This window comes from Notamacropus eugenii, chromosome 2 (assembly GCF_028372415.1).
Source record: "Notamacropus eugenii isolate mMacEug1 chromosome 2, mMacEug1.pri_v2, whole genome shotgun sequence".
Taxonomy (NCBI): Eukaryota; Metazoa; Chordata; class Mammalia; order Diprotodontia; family Macropodidae; genus Notamacropus; species Notamacropus eugenii.
The window spans coordinates 16,129,485-16,146,186 of NC_092873.1; the positions used below are offsets into that span (position 1 = coordinate 16,129,485).

General features: G+C 38.9%; 1 protein-coding gene and 1 pseudogene across 1 annotated transcript in view; both read left to right on the plus strand.

Annotated features, from left to right (window-relative positions):
- The first annotated feature begins 788 nt into the window (after positions 1-788).
- LOC140524446 (solute carrier family 22 member 11-like) overlaps positions 789-16,702 on the plus strand; it is a 40,907-nt gene continuing 24,993 nt past the window's right edge. Inside the window, 4 exon segments of the mRNA XM_072638895.1 lie at positions 789-1,190; positions 1,806-1,909; positions 14,217-14,371; positions 14,466-14,634. Coding sequence (XP_072494996.1) covers positions 789-1,190; positions 1,806-1,909; positions 14,217-14,371; positions 14,466-14,634 — 830 coding nt within the window.
- On the plus strand, positions 11,054-11,848 carry LOC140530371 (PRA1 family protein 3 pseudogene; annotated as a pseudogene).

The window sequence follows — 16,702 nt, forward strand, 5'->3', positions numbered from 1 at the left end:
CAACCTGGTGAAGCAAATGCAGCAGGTATTCTCATCCCTACTTTAGAAATGAAGAAACTGTGTCTCAGAGTCTTCAACTGCCTTAGTTTTGGTCATAAAGCCGGTAATGCTCAGAGGGGAAACTCAAACACAGTCTACCCTGACCTCCTGGTCAGCCATCTTGCCATCACGTTGCCTGTAATTATCCTAGGATCTGAACCACAACGCATCAGTGAATGTTTCCCAGTACATTCCACTGGATTTCAACTAATTCAGCCATGTCAAAGCTACCCATCTTTAACCTGAAGTTGATATTCAACCAATGCATTCGGTATATTCATCTTTGTCATATTTAATCCAGAAAAGTGACACTATTCTATCTTTTTGTTTACAATGAAAACATTTCTCTTTCCCGAAGGTGTCTGGGAGCTCTTTTATGCTTCTTCCTGTCATCACCTTGACTCAGTATCTAGGTGGGAACTCTACTAGGGATCCTCTGGTTATAGGTGCTGCTATTTGGGCATTTAAGTGCCCAAGTTTGGTGATAGTGTATTCCAGCTAGATACTAAACCTTGTGCCAGTTTTTCTTCATCAACTATCTGAAGTATTTTGGCATCCTCAACTCCACACAGACCAATGATCACTGCCTGCCTGCACTGCTTCATCAAACCGAGGAGGAAGGTTCTAGGGGAGGGTCCTCACTGGTCTAAACAACACATCCTGTGTTTTGTTGCAGTCAAACGACTACTTTCTTCCCTCAGTAGCTCTCTGAAGAATTTTTCTTCTTGAGGCCAGTATCCCCAGTCCTGATGGCCTTTGAGGATCTCCTACCTGAAGTTGGAGATAAGGGAAGATTCCAGATCCTTCAGATTTTTTCTTTTGCTATACCTACAATATTTCTAGCTAGCCATTTTCTGATAGAGAATTTCACTGCCTTTGTCCCTGAGCACCGATGCTGGGTTCATTTCCTTGACAATACCTCGACTTTGCTCAATGTCAGTGGGAACCTCAATTTTAGTTCCCTTCTACAGCTTTCTATCCCTCTGGATTCCAGTGGGAAACTAGAGAAGTGCCGCTGATTCTTCTGGCCACAGTGGCAGCCCTTGGCTCCAAATGTCACAGGACAAAACCTGAGCCAGCTGGAGATGGAGCCTTGTGTGGATGGCTGGGTCTATGACCAAAACATCTTCATTTCTTCTATTGTGACCGAGGTAAGAGGTTCTCCCTGCTGCTCCTTTCCTATACTACAAAAATTTCATTCTCCCTTTGAAAAGGTATCACTGATTTGACACTTAATTCCCTTGGAGAATTAGATTTCTCTCCTCTGTCACCATTCCAGCTCACAACTCTCTTTGTGATAAAATTTAGTGAGGGAATCCCTTGATTTGGTCAAATAGCAAATGCACAATGCAAATAGCATTATTCTGCAGATTTTTTAGGCTTAAAGCACAGACTCATTTTTGTGGAGGGAAAAAAGTCAGGGAGCCCAGAGCTTCAGTAGCCTTATATGGAATGTGAAATACATAAGCAGTATGGTACAATGGAATTTTACAGAAAGCAGGAGGAGAAGGGAAAGACATACATGTTAGAAGGGGGGAAGATAAGGATATCTGCGTCAGGAAGGTCATGCTCGAAACTAGCTTGAAATTGTCCCAAGCTTGACTGTAGAACTTGTAGGATGGAGGCAGTGTCCTCTTCTTATCATAATGGGGCAAGAAGTCTTTTTTTCCCATCACCATTTTCTTCCTCATAATGGCAGCAAGATCCTGGAGTACCAAATTCTCCTGCCTCACCTTAAGATCTGGTGCTCTCATCTTCTCTTCTAGTGGGACCTGGTGTGTAACTCTCAGACGCTGAAGTCCTTGCCTCAGTCAATATTCCTCGTTGGTTGTCTGGTGGGATATCTCACATGGGGCTACCTCTCAGATAGGTGAGTTTGACCTGGACACAGATGTTTATGAAACCCAGGGAGTCTAGAAGCATACAGCTTAAAGTTGGAAGATGGTACTATAGATCATTTAAGACAACCCACTTATTTGACAAAGGAGGAAACCAAGGCCTATGGAAGTAAAAAGACTTGCAAAAGGTCACATTGCTAGAGTCTAAAGCAGATTTTGAACCGAGGTCTCTTTGCTTTTAAGTTTAGCATTATTTCTGCACATTACCAATTATCCATGAAAAGGGAGAAGAATCAGTGCTAGATTTGGAGCTGTGGATTGAGGTGGACCTGAAATAGAACCTGTTAAGATAGGTTGGTGATGGTTTAAACTTGGGACAAAGATCAGTGAGTCAACAGTCAGACATAAGCATTCCTGAAACTCTTACTACGTGTCAGAAACTGTGCTAAGAATTTAGGATAGGAAGACCAAAATGTTCTTTGACCTTGTTGACCTGAAAACTTGGTTAAAGAAAGGCAACAGGCTAATGCATACATTTTATGATTTAATTAATTAATCAATTCCCTATTAAAGACAACGGTAACATAATGCATTATGGAGCCAGAAATGTTCTGGCTATCCAGTGCAGAAATCTTCTGGCTTATATACATTTTGCTATGAGAAAGGAACTCTCCTAGTTGAACAAATCATAAATTTAGAAAGACAAGACAATTAACAAAGCAATGTTAGTCAGGCCTTGAGATTCCCAGCTGGGTAAGCATATGTCTCGGTGATAAGGGAAGAAACCCCACCACTAGCAAGTGGCAGGCTTCCTCCCTTAAACAGATAATTGATATAGGAAAGGGTAAACAATGTTCAATAGAAATTATGATCTAAGATGTCTATATTTTCTTTATCACTAATATGTCATAACATAGTATATGTCTATAGATCAAAGGAAAGTCCCATTATTCATAACATAGTATGTGTCTATAGATAATAAGATTCATCAAAGGAAAGTCTCATTATTCAAGATATAGTGTCTTAAGTTTAAAGGTCTCCTTGAGGAGTGTAGAGTCGGCCTTGGCTGGCTTTTGCTGACATAGGAAAAGGCACTCTCTGAGTTTACTTCAGAGAGAACAAAGAGATTTTTCCAAAATTTTGTATTAAACATTATCATTCCCTCCTTTTGGTCAAAGGCAAGCCGAAGGCTTCGCCTGTAGACCAACAAAGATATGAAAAAAACCTCTAAATAACCAGTAGTGTGAGAGTTCATTCTTCATGCAAGTCTGGTCCAGGCTCTTGGGAAAGTTGTCCGTGTCTGATGGCATCTTCTTCAGGCCTCTTCAAAATTGGAGGGCATGATCCACTCAGGAGCAGGAGCAATGGAGGTGACAGATGGATCCGTGAGTCTATACAGAAAACTTGACAGGGCCTCCCAGAAAACATGGTTTGATAATTGAAATGAAACAATACAACATAGTTAACATGGCTAAAGACACTTAGCAATAGTTCAGTTTCCCAGCCATGCAGAGCTAGGTTCAAACAACACAGTGAAGTTTTTTTTTTTTTTTTTTTTACAGTTTACAAATTATATTTTTACATTAAGTCAGGTACAGATAAACTTAGATGGCTCACAACAGACTAGTTTTGAAAGGGAGATTTACATGTCACCAATATAAACAAGAAAATTAAACATGAACCATACAAATGAATGCAATTATTATTTCAAAGTTAATTAACATTAAGTTCCTTGTATCCCAGTAATCCATTCTTAATTTTCACTTAAACAAAATTTTGAATCCCAGATTTCTCATGTAGTTATCTGATACCTAGATATCTTTTCTTTGACAATAGGTTTTATTCTTGGGACAGTTCAAAAAGAAAATTCTGCTTTTCTGGTTCAAATCTAGAAGTTCTCAGATACTTCTGACAATGTAAATTAGTACAATTACTTAAAATTTGTTCTCCACTTTTGAAATTTCAGAAAATTTTGGTTCACATTATTTACTGTTTCTATATTTACCTAAATCTTGTACCTGGAATAAGAATCTTTTAAAATGTGAGTGTTCAACTATATGATGAACTCATCTGCCTTTTAACTTATTGGACAGATATTTTAATGGAGAAGAAATAATCTCACTTACTTTAACTACTATCCTATACAAATTTTATGCAAAAATCCAAATTTGAGATCTTATTATCAAAAGCATGACAAATTTTAGAAGTCAATCAAATCCATTTGCATATGATTCTTAGAGGAATCAGGCTGATCCTGTTATTTTTACTCAAAATTTGCTACTCTATTTAATTAGACATCTATCACATTACATCTTTGTCTTATTACCTGATCTAATCATTTCCTTGATGTTATGTCTATATTATATTTATTTATTTGGTCAGGAATATAGGTTAAAGTTGCAAGCTATTCATTCCTGCACCCCATTATAATAACTCAGAGATGCTCCAATTTCCATTTATTAGTTGATAGACTTAGTATTGTACTTACAGAACTTCTTGATCATAAGGATTTGCTATAAAAGAAAAAGAGGGACAATGTTAACAGAAGGAAAGGATCTCCTTAGTTCTGGTTGATTCCAGGAATAAGCCATTATCTGACATGTAATCATGAGGTTACCAGGTGCTGAAAGCAGGGCTTAGAGATAATCAGGTGGGGAATTTCCTTTTTCAGAAAGGAAATAGCACATTTGGAAAATAAAGTTAGGAAGATCCTACCTAGGCCGTGTCCAAGGTCGTCTTCAAAACCTTCCCAAGCATCCACCATTAGCCTGCAGCACATGTCAATTGGCTTTATGATAACTTAGACAAGTATTCCTGTAATCAGAGCTTCAAACAATAGTAAATTGCAGTCCCAGTCTTATATAGCAAATATTGGCTGGTATCCCTCAGGTAAAATACTTCCTCACTCTTTAAATCACCTGAAACTGACACAAAAGTATCCAGAACAACTATCTAGGAGCAAGAGGGGTTTGCATAACTCATATTTATTCCCAAATCTTATCTACCTTTCATAGTTTCAATCAGAACTTAATTTATCTTTCCAAATCTCTCAATCCTATTCTTCCACTTGCTTTTACATTTTAACCATAAGACAAGATAGCTCATAAGTTATTACTTTTTACTAGCATAACTGTACTGGAATCTCATTCCAGCTTAAACAAAACAAAGAGGTTAATGACTAAATTTATAGTTTGATGGAATTATGTCTTTGTTTCACAAGTTGTTATTCTTCCCTAATTATACTCACTTTGGAAAAATGAGATACTTGAGGAATTAAATTTTTTACATAATAAATTCAAACGCAAACTTTAACTCTAATTTAGGCCATAGAATGACTACATATTCAGATCAAAACAGCTTAATTTAACAGCATATTATTTTGAAGCTTTAGTAGGCCTTCTAAGAATCACACATGATTTTTCAAAACATTTCTTCTAAAAGTATTTCCCTTCTTTAAAAACAGTTTAAAATTTACTCAAATGTTCACTAAACTCTTATGAAGAAAACTAGTTGGAAACTTTTAAAATGCTTGATATCTCTTTCTTTTTTCTTTCTTAAGCAAAAATAAACCTTTAAAACTGGAATTCATTAAAGATGAGTTGTTACAAAAATGTTCTTAAGTAATATGAATTTCCAAGTATTATAACAAACTGAATTCTTAATTACTGCAGTATTCTTAGATATGAGACTGACTCACAGAAAAACACTGTTGCTTTTAAAATCCTTTTAAACAATGGGAACATCTTAAGGTGAATCTTAAGTAGTTTACATAAACTTCTGCATATATTCTAATTTCAGATAAAAATAATATTAGATTTTCCAGTAAGATTATACAAAAGGCTCACATATTTTGCTGGTCACTTGTTATTGACCACAGAAATTTGCTATAGAAGGAAAAAGCAGGGACATATGACATATTTGGTATCATATATGACAGGATAAAACCATCCTTTACTCTGTTTGAATTCAGATAAGAGTGAAATTCTCCAGTCATGCAGTATCTGTTTCATAGCCAGGCTCAGGAATAGACAGGTGAGAAACATTCCTTTTTAAAGGAACACAATAGGGAAACTGAGCCAGGGGGATCCCATCCTAGATTGAGTTTAGAATTGTCCCCTCAGTGTTTAGTCAGATGAGAAATATTTCTTTGTGGCATGAGTCTAAGATACTGATTTAATGCAGACAACTATACCCAAATTCAAACTAAAAACAAAAATAGTTATGGTCCCAAATGCCTTTTACCTTAAACAGCAAGTCTCACTAATCACAACTTACAGTCAGATAACAGTTATTTCCACTCTCTTGGAGTTACAATAAACAATAAAGATTTACCAGGACGCACACATAAGGGATTCCATTTAACATCTTTCCTTCTCAGATTTAAAACTTGTCCTGATGTAAAAGCCAATTATTAAAAATTCTCTCTATCTATTACAACTTCTGTGCAAGAAATATTCATTGTTTAGAATTCACATTAACCAACCAAATTCCTTCACTAGGACTGATGATCTTACCCACAGAAATGAGAGGACTGTTCTGAATGAACAGAAGTTATTTAGATAAAGTTTTCACTCCATTGTGGGACTATTCTGAATGGGCAGAGGGAATCTAAATAAAATTTTCACTCCATTCCCTCCTTTCCATACACAGGAATCATTTAACAATTTTAGGTTTCAGCATTAAAACAGTAATCCCAAATAACTTAGTTAACAATCCTACAACTTCACAGAAGATAGCCAAATTCTTTAGCTTTAACTTTTTTTAACAGACAAGGGTGAAAATACCTGGTTTTCTAAATGGCTATTACAAAACATTATAAGACAAAGTTAGCAGAACTGATAAAGTAACACAACTGGTGTTACACAATTTTCCCAACATCTTTTAGTTTCAACAAAATTCAAATTAAAAATTGCTTTGTCTAGCACTATTTCTAGATTACCGTGGTCACTCAATTTTCACAATCTAAGAAAAATTCAAAAATACAATCCTAGAAATAGTTTTAACACAACAATAACTGCAGATGGTATAATTTGCATTTCCAGAAATTATTGATCTTATTACTTCTAGCAATTAAAACCACTTCAAAGGTAACAATTACATTAGAAAGATAATAATGCTGTATGTAACATATACCAGTCATTATGTTAAGCATTTTACAATCATTTTATCATTTTGATCCCATAACAACAAGCATAATTATTTTTACAAATCAGAAAATGGGTCAAACAGAGATAAAATACTTTTTTTGCAACTGGAACAAAGAAGTGAAGCTTACCACGAGCAGAGAAACTGATGTCCCAGTGGTGACTTTCGCAGGCAGAGTAGAGAATGCTCGCTACAGGCCTGATTCATCCATCTCCCCCAACCCCCCACAGCGGCAGAATTTACTGAGCCCCTAAGGTGATATGCAGGTGCTGGGACAGGGTGGGCGGAATTAGGACCTAGAAAGGTGGGCTACTCACAATCTTAGGAGTAATTTCAAGTAATCAGTTCCTGAAATGTTTCTGATTAATTTCACAACTTACAAATCTGCTAAAATGATTTTCCCTAAGATGATCTACCTTTCCATTGTAATTCCAGGTTGGCCAGACCAGAATGACAAGGAAAAGTCTCAAAGTTTTGTTTGTTAATTTATTTCCCTAGCTGCAGCCCTTGAAGTCTGGCTGCTTGCACTTAAATCTTACAAGATAACACACTCATTCACAGCACACATGATACAGACACGGACACACACCAACAGACAAACTGACAACAGGACAAATACAAACGTAGCTCACAAAAAAACAACCCAGAGAGAGAAGGCAATTAGAAGCTTGCTAGAAATCCCCATCATGAATTGGCTATTATCATTCTGAGAAAAGGGGGTTGCAAGAATCCAAGGTCTGATAATAAAGGGGAATCCTGCAGTCTTTGCTCAGAGCACCCCTAAGGTCTTTGGAGGGGTGGGGAGTCTTGGTGCCCCAAAGTTTCTGACTGTCTTAAAGAAACAGGCCCCATGGGAATAGGTTCAGGCCTTTAGTTCTTAGGTGAATTGTAACTGTCCTCTTCAGGACCAGAGCCCTTACGGGAAAGCGGGGAGGGGGAAAGGGGAGGAGGGAGGCAACAGAGGCTTGAACAGAAGCTGCCTTCCTCAGGTCTAAGGTAGGGGAAGGCCAGGGGGAAAGATTGCATCTAGGTGCCGTCAGTTTCCCCAGATCAGAGGCCTTCAAGGGGAAGGGGGAGGAAGGAAAAGGGTGAGGAATAGGACGGGGGGAGTGAAGGGAAGGACAGACTGGAGCCCTTGAAGAAGAAAGGATTTTTGCCAGGACACGGCTAGGTGCTGAAGCAGCTCCCAGCCCTAGAGGGAAGAGGCTACCTGTCTTTTGTTCTCGCTCAGCCAATTCAGCAAGCCCAGGATGAAACATCCTCTCTGCTGGCTAGTTGTTTTGTTGGCCTTTCTTAATTTGGTTGTAAGATAAAGTAACTTTGACCGGTCCAAAAGAGCCCTGTGGTGGCCAACATAATTTAGGGCTATCTTTAATTGATTGACACTAGTGCTAGTAATACCTGTGATCATCAGGTTGGTAACGGCTTGAAGCAGGGGTCTTGTCAGCCGGATTTCTACTTCTAGTTTTTGACTGACCCATAGCTAGCTGATTTCCCTAGATCGATCTTCAGAGGAGACCTAATTAATACAGAGGCGTTTTCACGCAGAGTGGTCTCTGTCCTGCGGTTATCTTTAAAGGGAATTTTTGAGTCCTTTGGAAGCTGGGAATGGAAGGACTTACCCCGACCCCGTCAAGGCCCAGGACTCTAGGAAAAACGGTTCCTATTGGCGCCGGAGTCCTGGCGTTGGCGAGATGAGGAAATGTCCATTCGGTTCCACAGTTCCAATCCACGTTTGGGCGCCATAACTGTTGACCTGAAAACTTGGTTAAAGAAAGGCAACAGGCTAATGCATACATTTTATGATTTAATTAATTAATCAATTCCCTATTAAAGACAACGGTAACATAATGCATTATGGAGCCAGAAATGTTCTGGCTATCCAGTGCAGAAATCTTCTGGCTTATATACATTTTGCTGTGAGAAAGGAACTCTCCTAGTTGAACAAATCATAAATTTAGAAAGACAAGACAATTAACAAAGCAATGTTAGTCAGGCCTTGAGATTCCCAGCTGGGTAAGCATATGTCTCGGTGATAAGGGAAGAAACCCCACCACTAGCAAGTGGCAGGCTTCCTCCCTTAAACAGATAATTGATATAGGAAAGGGTAAACAATGTTCAATAGAAATTATGATCTAAGATGTCTATATTTTCTTTATCACTAATATGTCATAACATAGTATATGTCTATAGATCAAAGGAAAGTCCCATTATTCATAACATAGTATGTGTCTATAGATAATAAGATTCATCAAAGGAAAGTCTCATTATTCAAGATATAGTGTCTTAAGTTTAAAGGTCTCCTTGAGGAGTGTAGAGTCGGCCTTGGCTGGCTTTTGCTGACATAGGAAAAGGCACTCTCTGAGTTTACTTCAGAGAGAACAAAGAGATTTTTCCAAAAACCTCAAGGAGCTAAGTTTTTGTGGGGGAAACAGCACACAAACTATTGTGCACATTCTTGAAACATTTGATTGAACAAGATATGGTGTATGATTGAGATGGAATACTTTTATGCTATTAGAAGTGACAAGTAGGATCTCTCAGGAAAGCTGAGAAAGACTTACATGAACATCTGATGTAAAGTGAAAAGAACAGAACCAGGAGAACATTGTACACAATTAACAGCAATATTTACATTGATCAACTGTGAATGAATTAACTATTCTCAGGAATACGTTGATCCAAGCCAATTCAAAGGACTTATAATGAAAAATGCTATCTACATCCAGTGAAAGAACTGATGGGATCTTAATGCAAATCTAAACATGCTGTTTTAAAAATTTCTTTTATTTTTCTTATTTTTTTGTCTGTGTTCTCATTGAGAACATGACTAACATGGAAGAATTTTTAGAGTGACTGTACATATGTCAACTATATTATATTGCTTACCACGTCAGGAAAGGGGGAGGACAAGTGGGGAGGAAGATAAATTGTTAAAAAAAAATAAAAACCCAGTGTTAAAAATGTTTTTACATGTAATTGGGAAAAATAAAGTATTACACTAAAAAAATTGAAAAGTGCTTGGGATGCTCACACACCAGAAGTGTGAGTCCTTCCTCAACAACCCATATACTCTCATCTGAACTAGCCAAAAGAAGAAAGAATACACAGACACAGAGTTGGGTTCAGAAATATGCTTCCATTAGTAGGAATAAAAGGTAGGAAAGGGGAGTCAGAAGTGGTGAGGAATTAGACAGAGGGTTAATTAAACAAGAGATTGGTTCTATATACAAAAATATTTACAGCTCTTTTTGAGGTGACAAAGAATGGGAATCTGGGGGAGGTCCATAAACTTGGGAAGGGATAAACAAGGCATGGTATATAAATGTGATGGAATACTAATTCCCTGACCTCTTCCTAGTGCCATGACCAACCAGGATTCTGTAGGACTAATGATGAAAAATGCTACCCACCACCTGGCAGAGAAGTGAAGGAGTCTGAGTACAGAATGAGATCAATTTTTTGCATATGGACAATATGGAAATTACTTTTGATTGACTATGCATGTTCAAAATAAGTTTTATTTTTCTCATGACCTTAATTGTTGGGCAGAGGATGGCAGCTGAACTGGGAGTGTAAAAAGGTGGCTGATTAAAACAAATACAATTAAAAAAGAATAAGGAAATTTAGAAGAGGGGAAAGTTTGGGGATATCAATATTGAGATCAGTTTTGGATATGCTGAGTTTAAGACATCTCTAACATATCAGTTTGAGATACCCAATGGGCAGTTAGAGACACAATACTGGGAGGCAGGATAGAGGTTCGATTGAGAATAATCTGCATAGAGGTGATCATTCGTGAGAGTTGACGAGATCACCAAGTGTAATAGTATAGAGGGAAGTGGACACAGCCTAGGGGACACGATGATTAATGGTCATGACATGGATGAAGATCCAACAAAGAAGCCTGAGTCAGACAGTCAGACAGGGAGAAGAACCAGAAAAAAGTGATGTCATGGAAACCTAAACAGGATGGAATATCAAGGAGGAGTGATCAACAGTGCCAAAGTCTGCAGAGAGGTCAAGGAGAATGAGACTTGAAGAAAAAGCCATGGGATTGGGCAGGGAAGAGATCATTGGGAGCTTTGGAGAGAGTAATGCTCCCTTGAAATGATCAGTAATGTTTTTCTGAAGAGTCAGAAGCCAGACTGGAGCGTGAAGATAAGAGTGAGAAATGGAGGAGGCTCAGCTGACCCATGCCCGCTGCCTACGGATTCCTAAGTCCCAGTCTCAGCCCTAGCCCCAGCTCCAGTCACCATGGACTTCCAAGTCCCCGCAGCCCGCTCCTGGGACGACTTCTTCCCGGGCTCAGATCGCTTCGTGGGCTCCAACTTCAAGGTCATTTCCAAATGGAACAACCTAGTGTGGTCAGCAACCTGCTCTACCACCAGACCAACTACTTGGTTGTCGCGGCCATAGTGATCTCCATCATGGGCTTCCTGAGTCCCTTCAACATGATTCTGGGGGGCACGGTGATGGTGCTGGTAGTCCCAGACTTCGTCTGGGCTGCCCAGAATAAAGATTTCCTTCTCCACCAGAAAAAGCAGTACCCTATCACCTTCGTCGTGGTGGTCATGCTGTCCAGTTACTTCCTCATCTCCTTCTTTGGCGGTGTCATGGTCTTCATGATTGGAATCACGTTTCCTCTGCTGCTGCTGTCCATCCATGCATCTTTAAGGCTTCGAAATATCAAGAACAAATTGGAGAATAAAATGGAAGGGATAGGCTTGAAGAGAATCCCTATGGGCATCATTCTTGATGCTCTGGAGCAGCACGAAGATAGCTTCAATAAATTCACTGATAATATAAGTAAAGGAAAAGGATGAGTGTCTGTAGCCCGATGATATTCACTAAAACCATGGCAGGAATAGTTTTTTTTCTTTGCTCCTGTTCAGAACTCGCGTCCTGTTAGTGTGTGTGAAATGTGAGGTGCCCATAGAGAGAGGCCAAATAAGACTTAACTAGGTGGCAAAATGTGGGTAGGCCAAACTAAATCCAACTCTTGACTTTCTGGAGAGGAGGAGAACCCAACTACAAGTCACTCACCTTCCTATTATGTCCTAAGACGTTTTTAGTCTTTTGGTCTGTACTTGTTTAGACAAACTGAGCAAAATCTATGTTTCTTCATGGGGATAAAATAACCTTTGATTCTTTGTTATAATGAACATATTCCTAAGTATTGATCAGTGTTAATAATGTCTATACAATGATAAATATTGTTTATATCTTAAAGGAGTCCAAAACAGCCTTAAGAAATAAACACAAATATGGAGGTATGTACAGGTGAATAGAAATGTCTGTTAATTAGAATAGATGATATAAGACATACCTCTTCCCCTCCCCCTCCAAACCCTGAGATGGTAAGTTTTTGTATATAAATTCTCTTTTAAGAACTTAGTTCATGTATTGTCACAGCAAGTTTGTGCTACAAATTGAGCATAAGTGTTGCCTTTCTTAAAGAAGGCAACTGTATAACCTGTGTCATGCTTGACCAGATGTATTAACAAATCTTGAGTTCTATTGCGTACTATTTATATTACTCATATAACTTTTTATTATGGTGGTTCTACGAAAGATGGTGGAAAGCTCATGTCAATAACTGGTTCTTGTTTATTTGGTTTGCTTTCCCCCTTACCTTCTAATTGTACCATTTGGAAAGCAGTGAAATAAATATTCTGGATAGATAATTCAAAAAATAAAAGAAAGGAAATAGAGGAATCCATTGATCATAGACTTGACATGCTCAAGGAGTTTAGCCACAAACAGGAGGAAAGATATGGGATAGGAACTATTAGGAGTAGAGGGATCAAGGGAGAACTTTTGGAGGATGAGGGAGACATGGTAACCCTCATGATTAAGAGCGTTAAGATTTGTTTGTAGAAAGCAGGAAGCAGCCAGTGGAGAAGGAGAGATTAAAGATAAGTGTGTGTGTGTGTGTGTGTGTGTGTGTGTGTGTGTGTGTGTAAGTGAAATCTGCTAGAGGTAATCTAGTACAACCCTCTCATTTAATGGATGGAGTGGTGAAGTGATGCCTCCTTATTCACCCAGAATGCAGATAATAAGCTGCAGAATCAAAATTAGGGCCCAGGTCACGTGACTTCAAAATCATCATTCTTTCCATCTATACTAATGGGTCTTTTCTTCCCCTGGGAAAGCTTAGTATCATTCAAAGAATTTCGCATTTCAAACAAGCATTTGTTAAGTACCTACTGTGTGCAATATAGTGCACTAGACATTAGGTGACAATACCATGTGTGACTTTTCATTTGGGGTGTGTGATCTCTTCCTTCTTATAACCTTGTAAGAGGAAGGAGTGATTCAATGGTCAGTCATTCACCCTGCCCCACCCAGAGATGCTATAGGCTCCAACAAAGTGCTGTATGCCCTGATATCCTCATCGAGTGAGAACATCTCTGAGGAATCAATCAATCAAAGGTACAGCCTGCATGTAAAAAAGTTTCAAATCAATTTGGAAGGAGTGAAAACCACTGGATGGAATGAGATTATGCTACAGAGGCAGCTAGCTGCTTACAGTGAATAGAATGTTGGGCTTAGAGGCAAGAGAATATGAATTCAAATTTGGCCTTAGATGTATGCTCTTGGGCAAGTCACTTGACTTTTGTCTGCCTCATTTACCCCAATTATAAAATAGGGATAATTATAGCACCTACCCCACAGCATTATTGTGAAGATCAAGTGAAATGACTGGCCATTCTTGGTGGCTATTATAGATGGCTTTCAAGAATCAAGGATATTGTTAAGAGGGAGGATCGAGGTTTAGATACTATATCTGACACTCCCAGGAGGGACCTTGAAGTCACTTAACTCCCTGGGCCTCAGTTTCCTCTTCTATAAAATGAGGAGGTTGGAATAGATAGCCCCTAAGGCCCCTTACACACCCAGATCTATGATCATTTGACATTTGCATTAGCAAGTTTGTTGGAGAGCCCTTCACTTAGTCGGAGCTAAATAACAATGTGTTGTTTAATTTAGTTGAATTTGGCTGAATGGAAAGCTCAGCTAAGGCCAATGACTAGTGGCATCTGTACCCTGGGTCCTGGCAAGGGAAGGCACGTGGGGAAAGGGTGAATGATCAGGTCTGATGTCCAGAAGGTTATCAGGGGTGTGCTGGGTGGAGAGATGACATTATGCCTCAGCCCTGAGGTCACACCCATCTGGTTTCCCATGATATAGGTTTGGGCGAAAATGGATACTGCTTCCAAGTTATCTCATGGTGGCTATCTCCAGCACTGGGGCTGCCTTTGCCCAGTCATTTCCAGTTTACTGCTGTTGTCGCTTCCTGCTTGGGTCTTCAGTAACAGGAATCATACTTGGCAGTGTAACCCTCAGTAAGTCTTCCTTGTGAGACTTCTTCAGCACTTACATTTTTCTTGGAGATTCCACCTTGTCTGAAATTAATTCTGTGCTGGGGTTTCATTTCAGGCCAGGAATGGACCACCACTCAGCACCGACCTCTGCTAACAGTCATTGATTCTATGTACTTCAGCCTGGGATATCTGTTTCTTGGGATTGTGGCCTATGGCATCCAGGAATGGCGCAAACTCCAGCTGGTAATGTCTGTTCCCTTCTTTGGCTTCTTCCTGACCTCTTGGTAAGTGCCCCCAGAGCTCTTGTTCTCTCTCTGAGAGACTGCAGATGGAGGGTGAAGAATTCCAAGCTTCTTTATAGAAAAAGGTCATTTCATGATGTTTCAAATCTAGTAAGAAGATGGTTATGCTTCCTATCAAGGTCTAGGGTGCCAGTCAGGAGTCTAGATATTAAGACTTTGTTTTTAAAGGAAGCTTCCCTTAAAATAGAATCTCAGAACTGGAAAGAACCTCAGACACCATTGAGTACAATATAGACCTAAAGAAGAATCCCTTCTACAACATTTCCAGAAAGAAAATTGGCTGTTCACATGCCTTTGTCACTTGTCCATTGGGGAATAGTTCTTGTTCTTATGCTTGTATCCATTGCCTATATACTGTGGATAACAAATGAATGATAACAGATGTATGGATCTGGATAACTGAGGTATTTGCTATGAAGGTTGTTTTCTTTATTGGCAGCAACTTGTTACATTGACTTTGTGCAAAAACTTTTGAATTATATGTAACTAAACACATCTATATTTTTCTTTAGTGATTCTCTCCAGACATTGTTAGGTTAAAATCTTCTCTCATCATCATCAGCAGCAGCACAGTGTCTGGCACATAGTAAGCATACAATAAATGCTTATCTGTTTATTGAAGATAAAGTTAAAAGAATTACACCCCAAAAGTTCTCTCCACCATCTTTCTGTCTTCTCCATGCTTCCCTCTAGCTAGGATGGGAAAATAGTCTCTTCAATTTCTCTCAAACTCTCCCACTTAATAGTCTTTCTCTAGACTCACTTCTCCAAATTACCATCCTAATGCTTCTTCAAAAAATAACACTTGAACCATCTTCAACAAGAAAGCAATTTCTCTGAATTTTATTTTTGTCTTCTATGTAGTTTATTTCATAGGTGTCACAGATCAGAATTAAATTGACGTATTATTCTCTCCCTGACTCCATCTCTTAGGATGGCAATTGCAATTGTTTTTTCACATCCCCTTCTCTGTGCTTAAAGAAACAATTACAGTTTCTATAGTCTCTGTAGGAGAGGCTTTTGAAATGATCTCTCATGAATCCTTTGAAGGCTGTCCATAAATACCACTGGAGGACTACCTCTCTGGCAACCCTGTTGGCATGATGTTGGTCTCCATGCATGATGCAGGATGCCCACAGGTTATCCCTCACTGAAGCTGCATAACTTTCCTAGTGATACCTTTTGGATCAGCTCTTTAGTCTGTGCTCACCATGAATTTCTCCATAGATGTTTAGGGGACTCATAATGTCAATTCTTAAGATATTGTGGCAGTCCATATTTTGTGTAGCATCCTGGGAAGATGAGAAAGAAGTTAGGGCTTGGTTGGTAGAAGAACTTTTATTGCTACAGATTTTGAAAATTGATTCCATTTTTACCCTGGAGGCAATTCAAAAATAAATCTTCATGAACGTAATTCTGGTGGCAAGCAGTACGAGGGTCGAGAAGATTCTGTCTTTTTAATGACTGGTGACAAGACCAGAGGGTCAGGTAGAGCAGACACTTTAGGGGTGAATGAGTGTTAACAGAGTTAGGAGTATCAGGAGAACATGGAATTCAGGTATTTTCTCCATTTTCTTTTTTAAAAAAATAAGTTTGATGCATTTCATTTTTAATTTCATCTCCTTCTTCCGAACTCAGAACTGTATCATACTTTGCAATGTACTTTGTAATGCCCAATAAATCATTGAGCTCTTATGATTGGTGACAAACACTCTACTAGGCTATGGACACAAATACAGGGCCAACTTTCAAGCTAGCTAAAAATATCAGAAGAGCTAATAGGTACATATAAAAGGCGGTCCTGCCTGTAACCCGAACTATCTGTGTGGCTCTTTGGTCAAGTCACCGTACCTCTCAATGCCCTAGTCAAAACCACTAAGACAAAATTGCAGTGGTAGAGAGATTTTCATCTCCTGGGAGTTCCTCATTCCAGTGAAATCATAGGTTCCATTCTTATCTCTATCTTGCATGGACCTAATTACAGAAAGGGGACAACAGTTAGAATAAGAGGGTCTGGGTTGGAACTCTAGCTGTGGGTCCCCACAAGGTT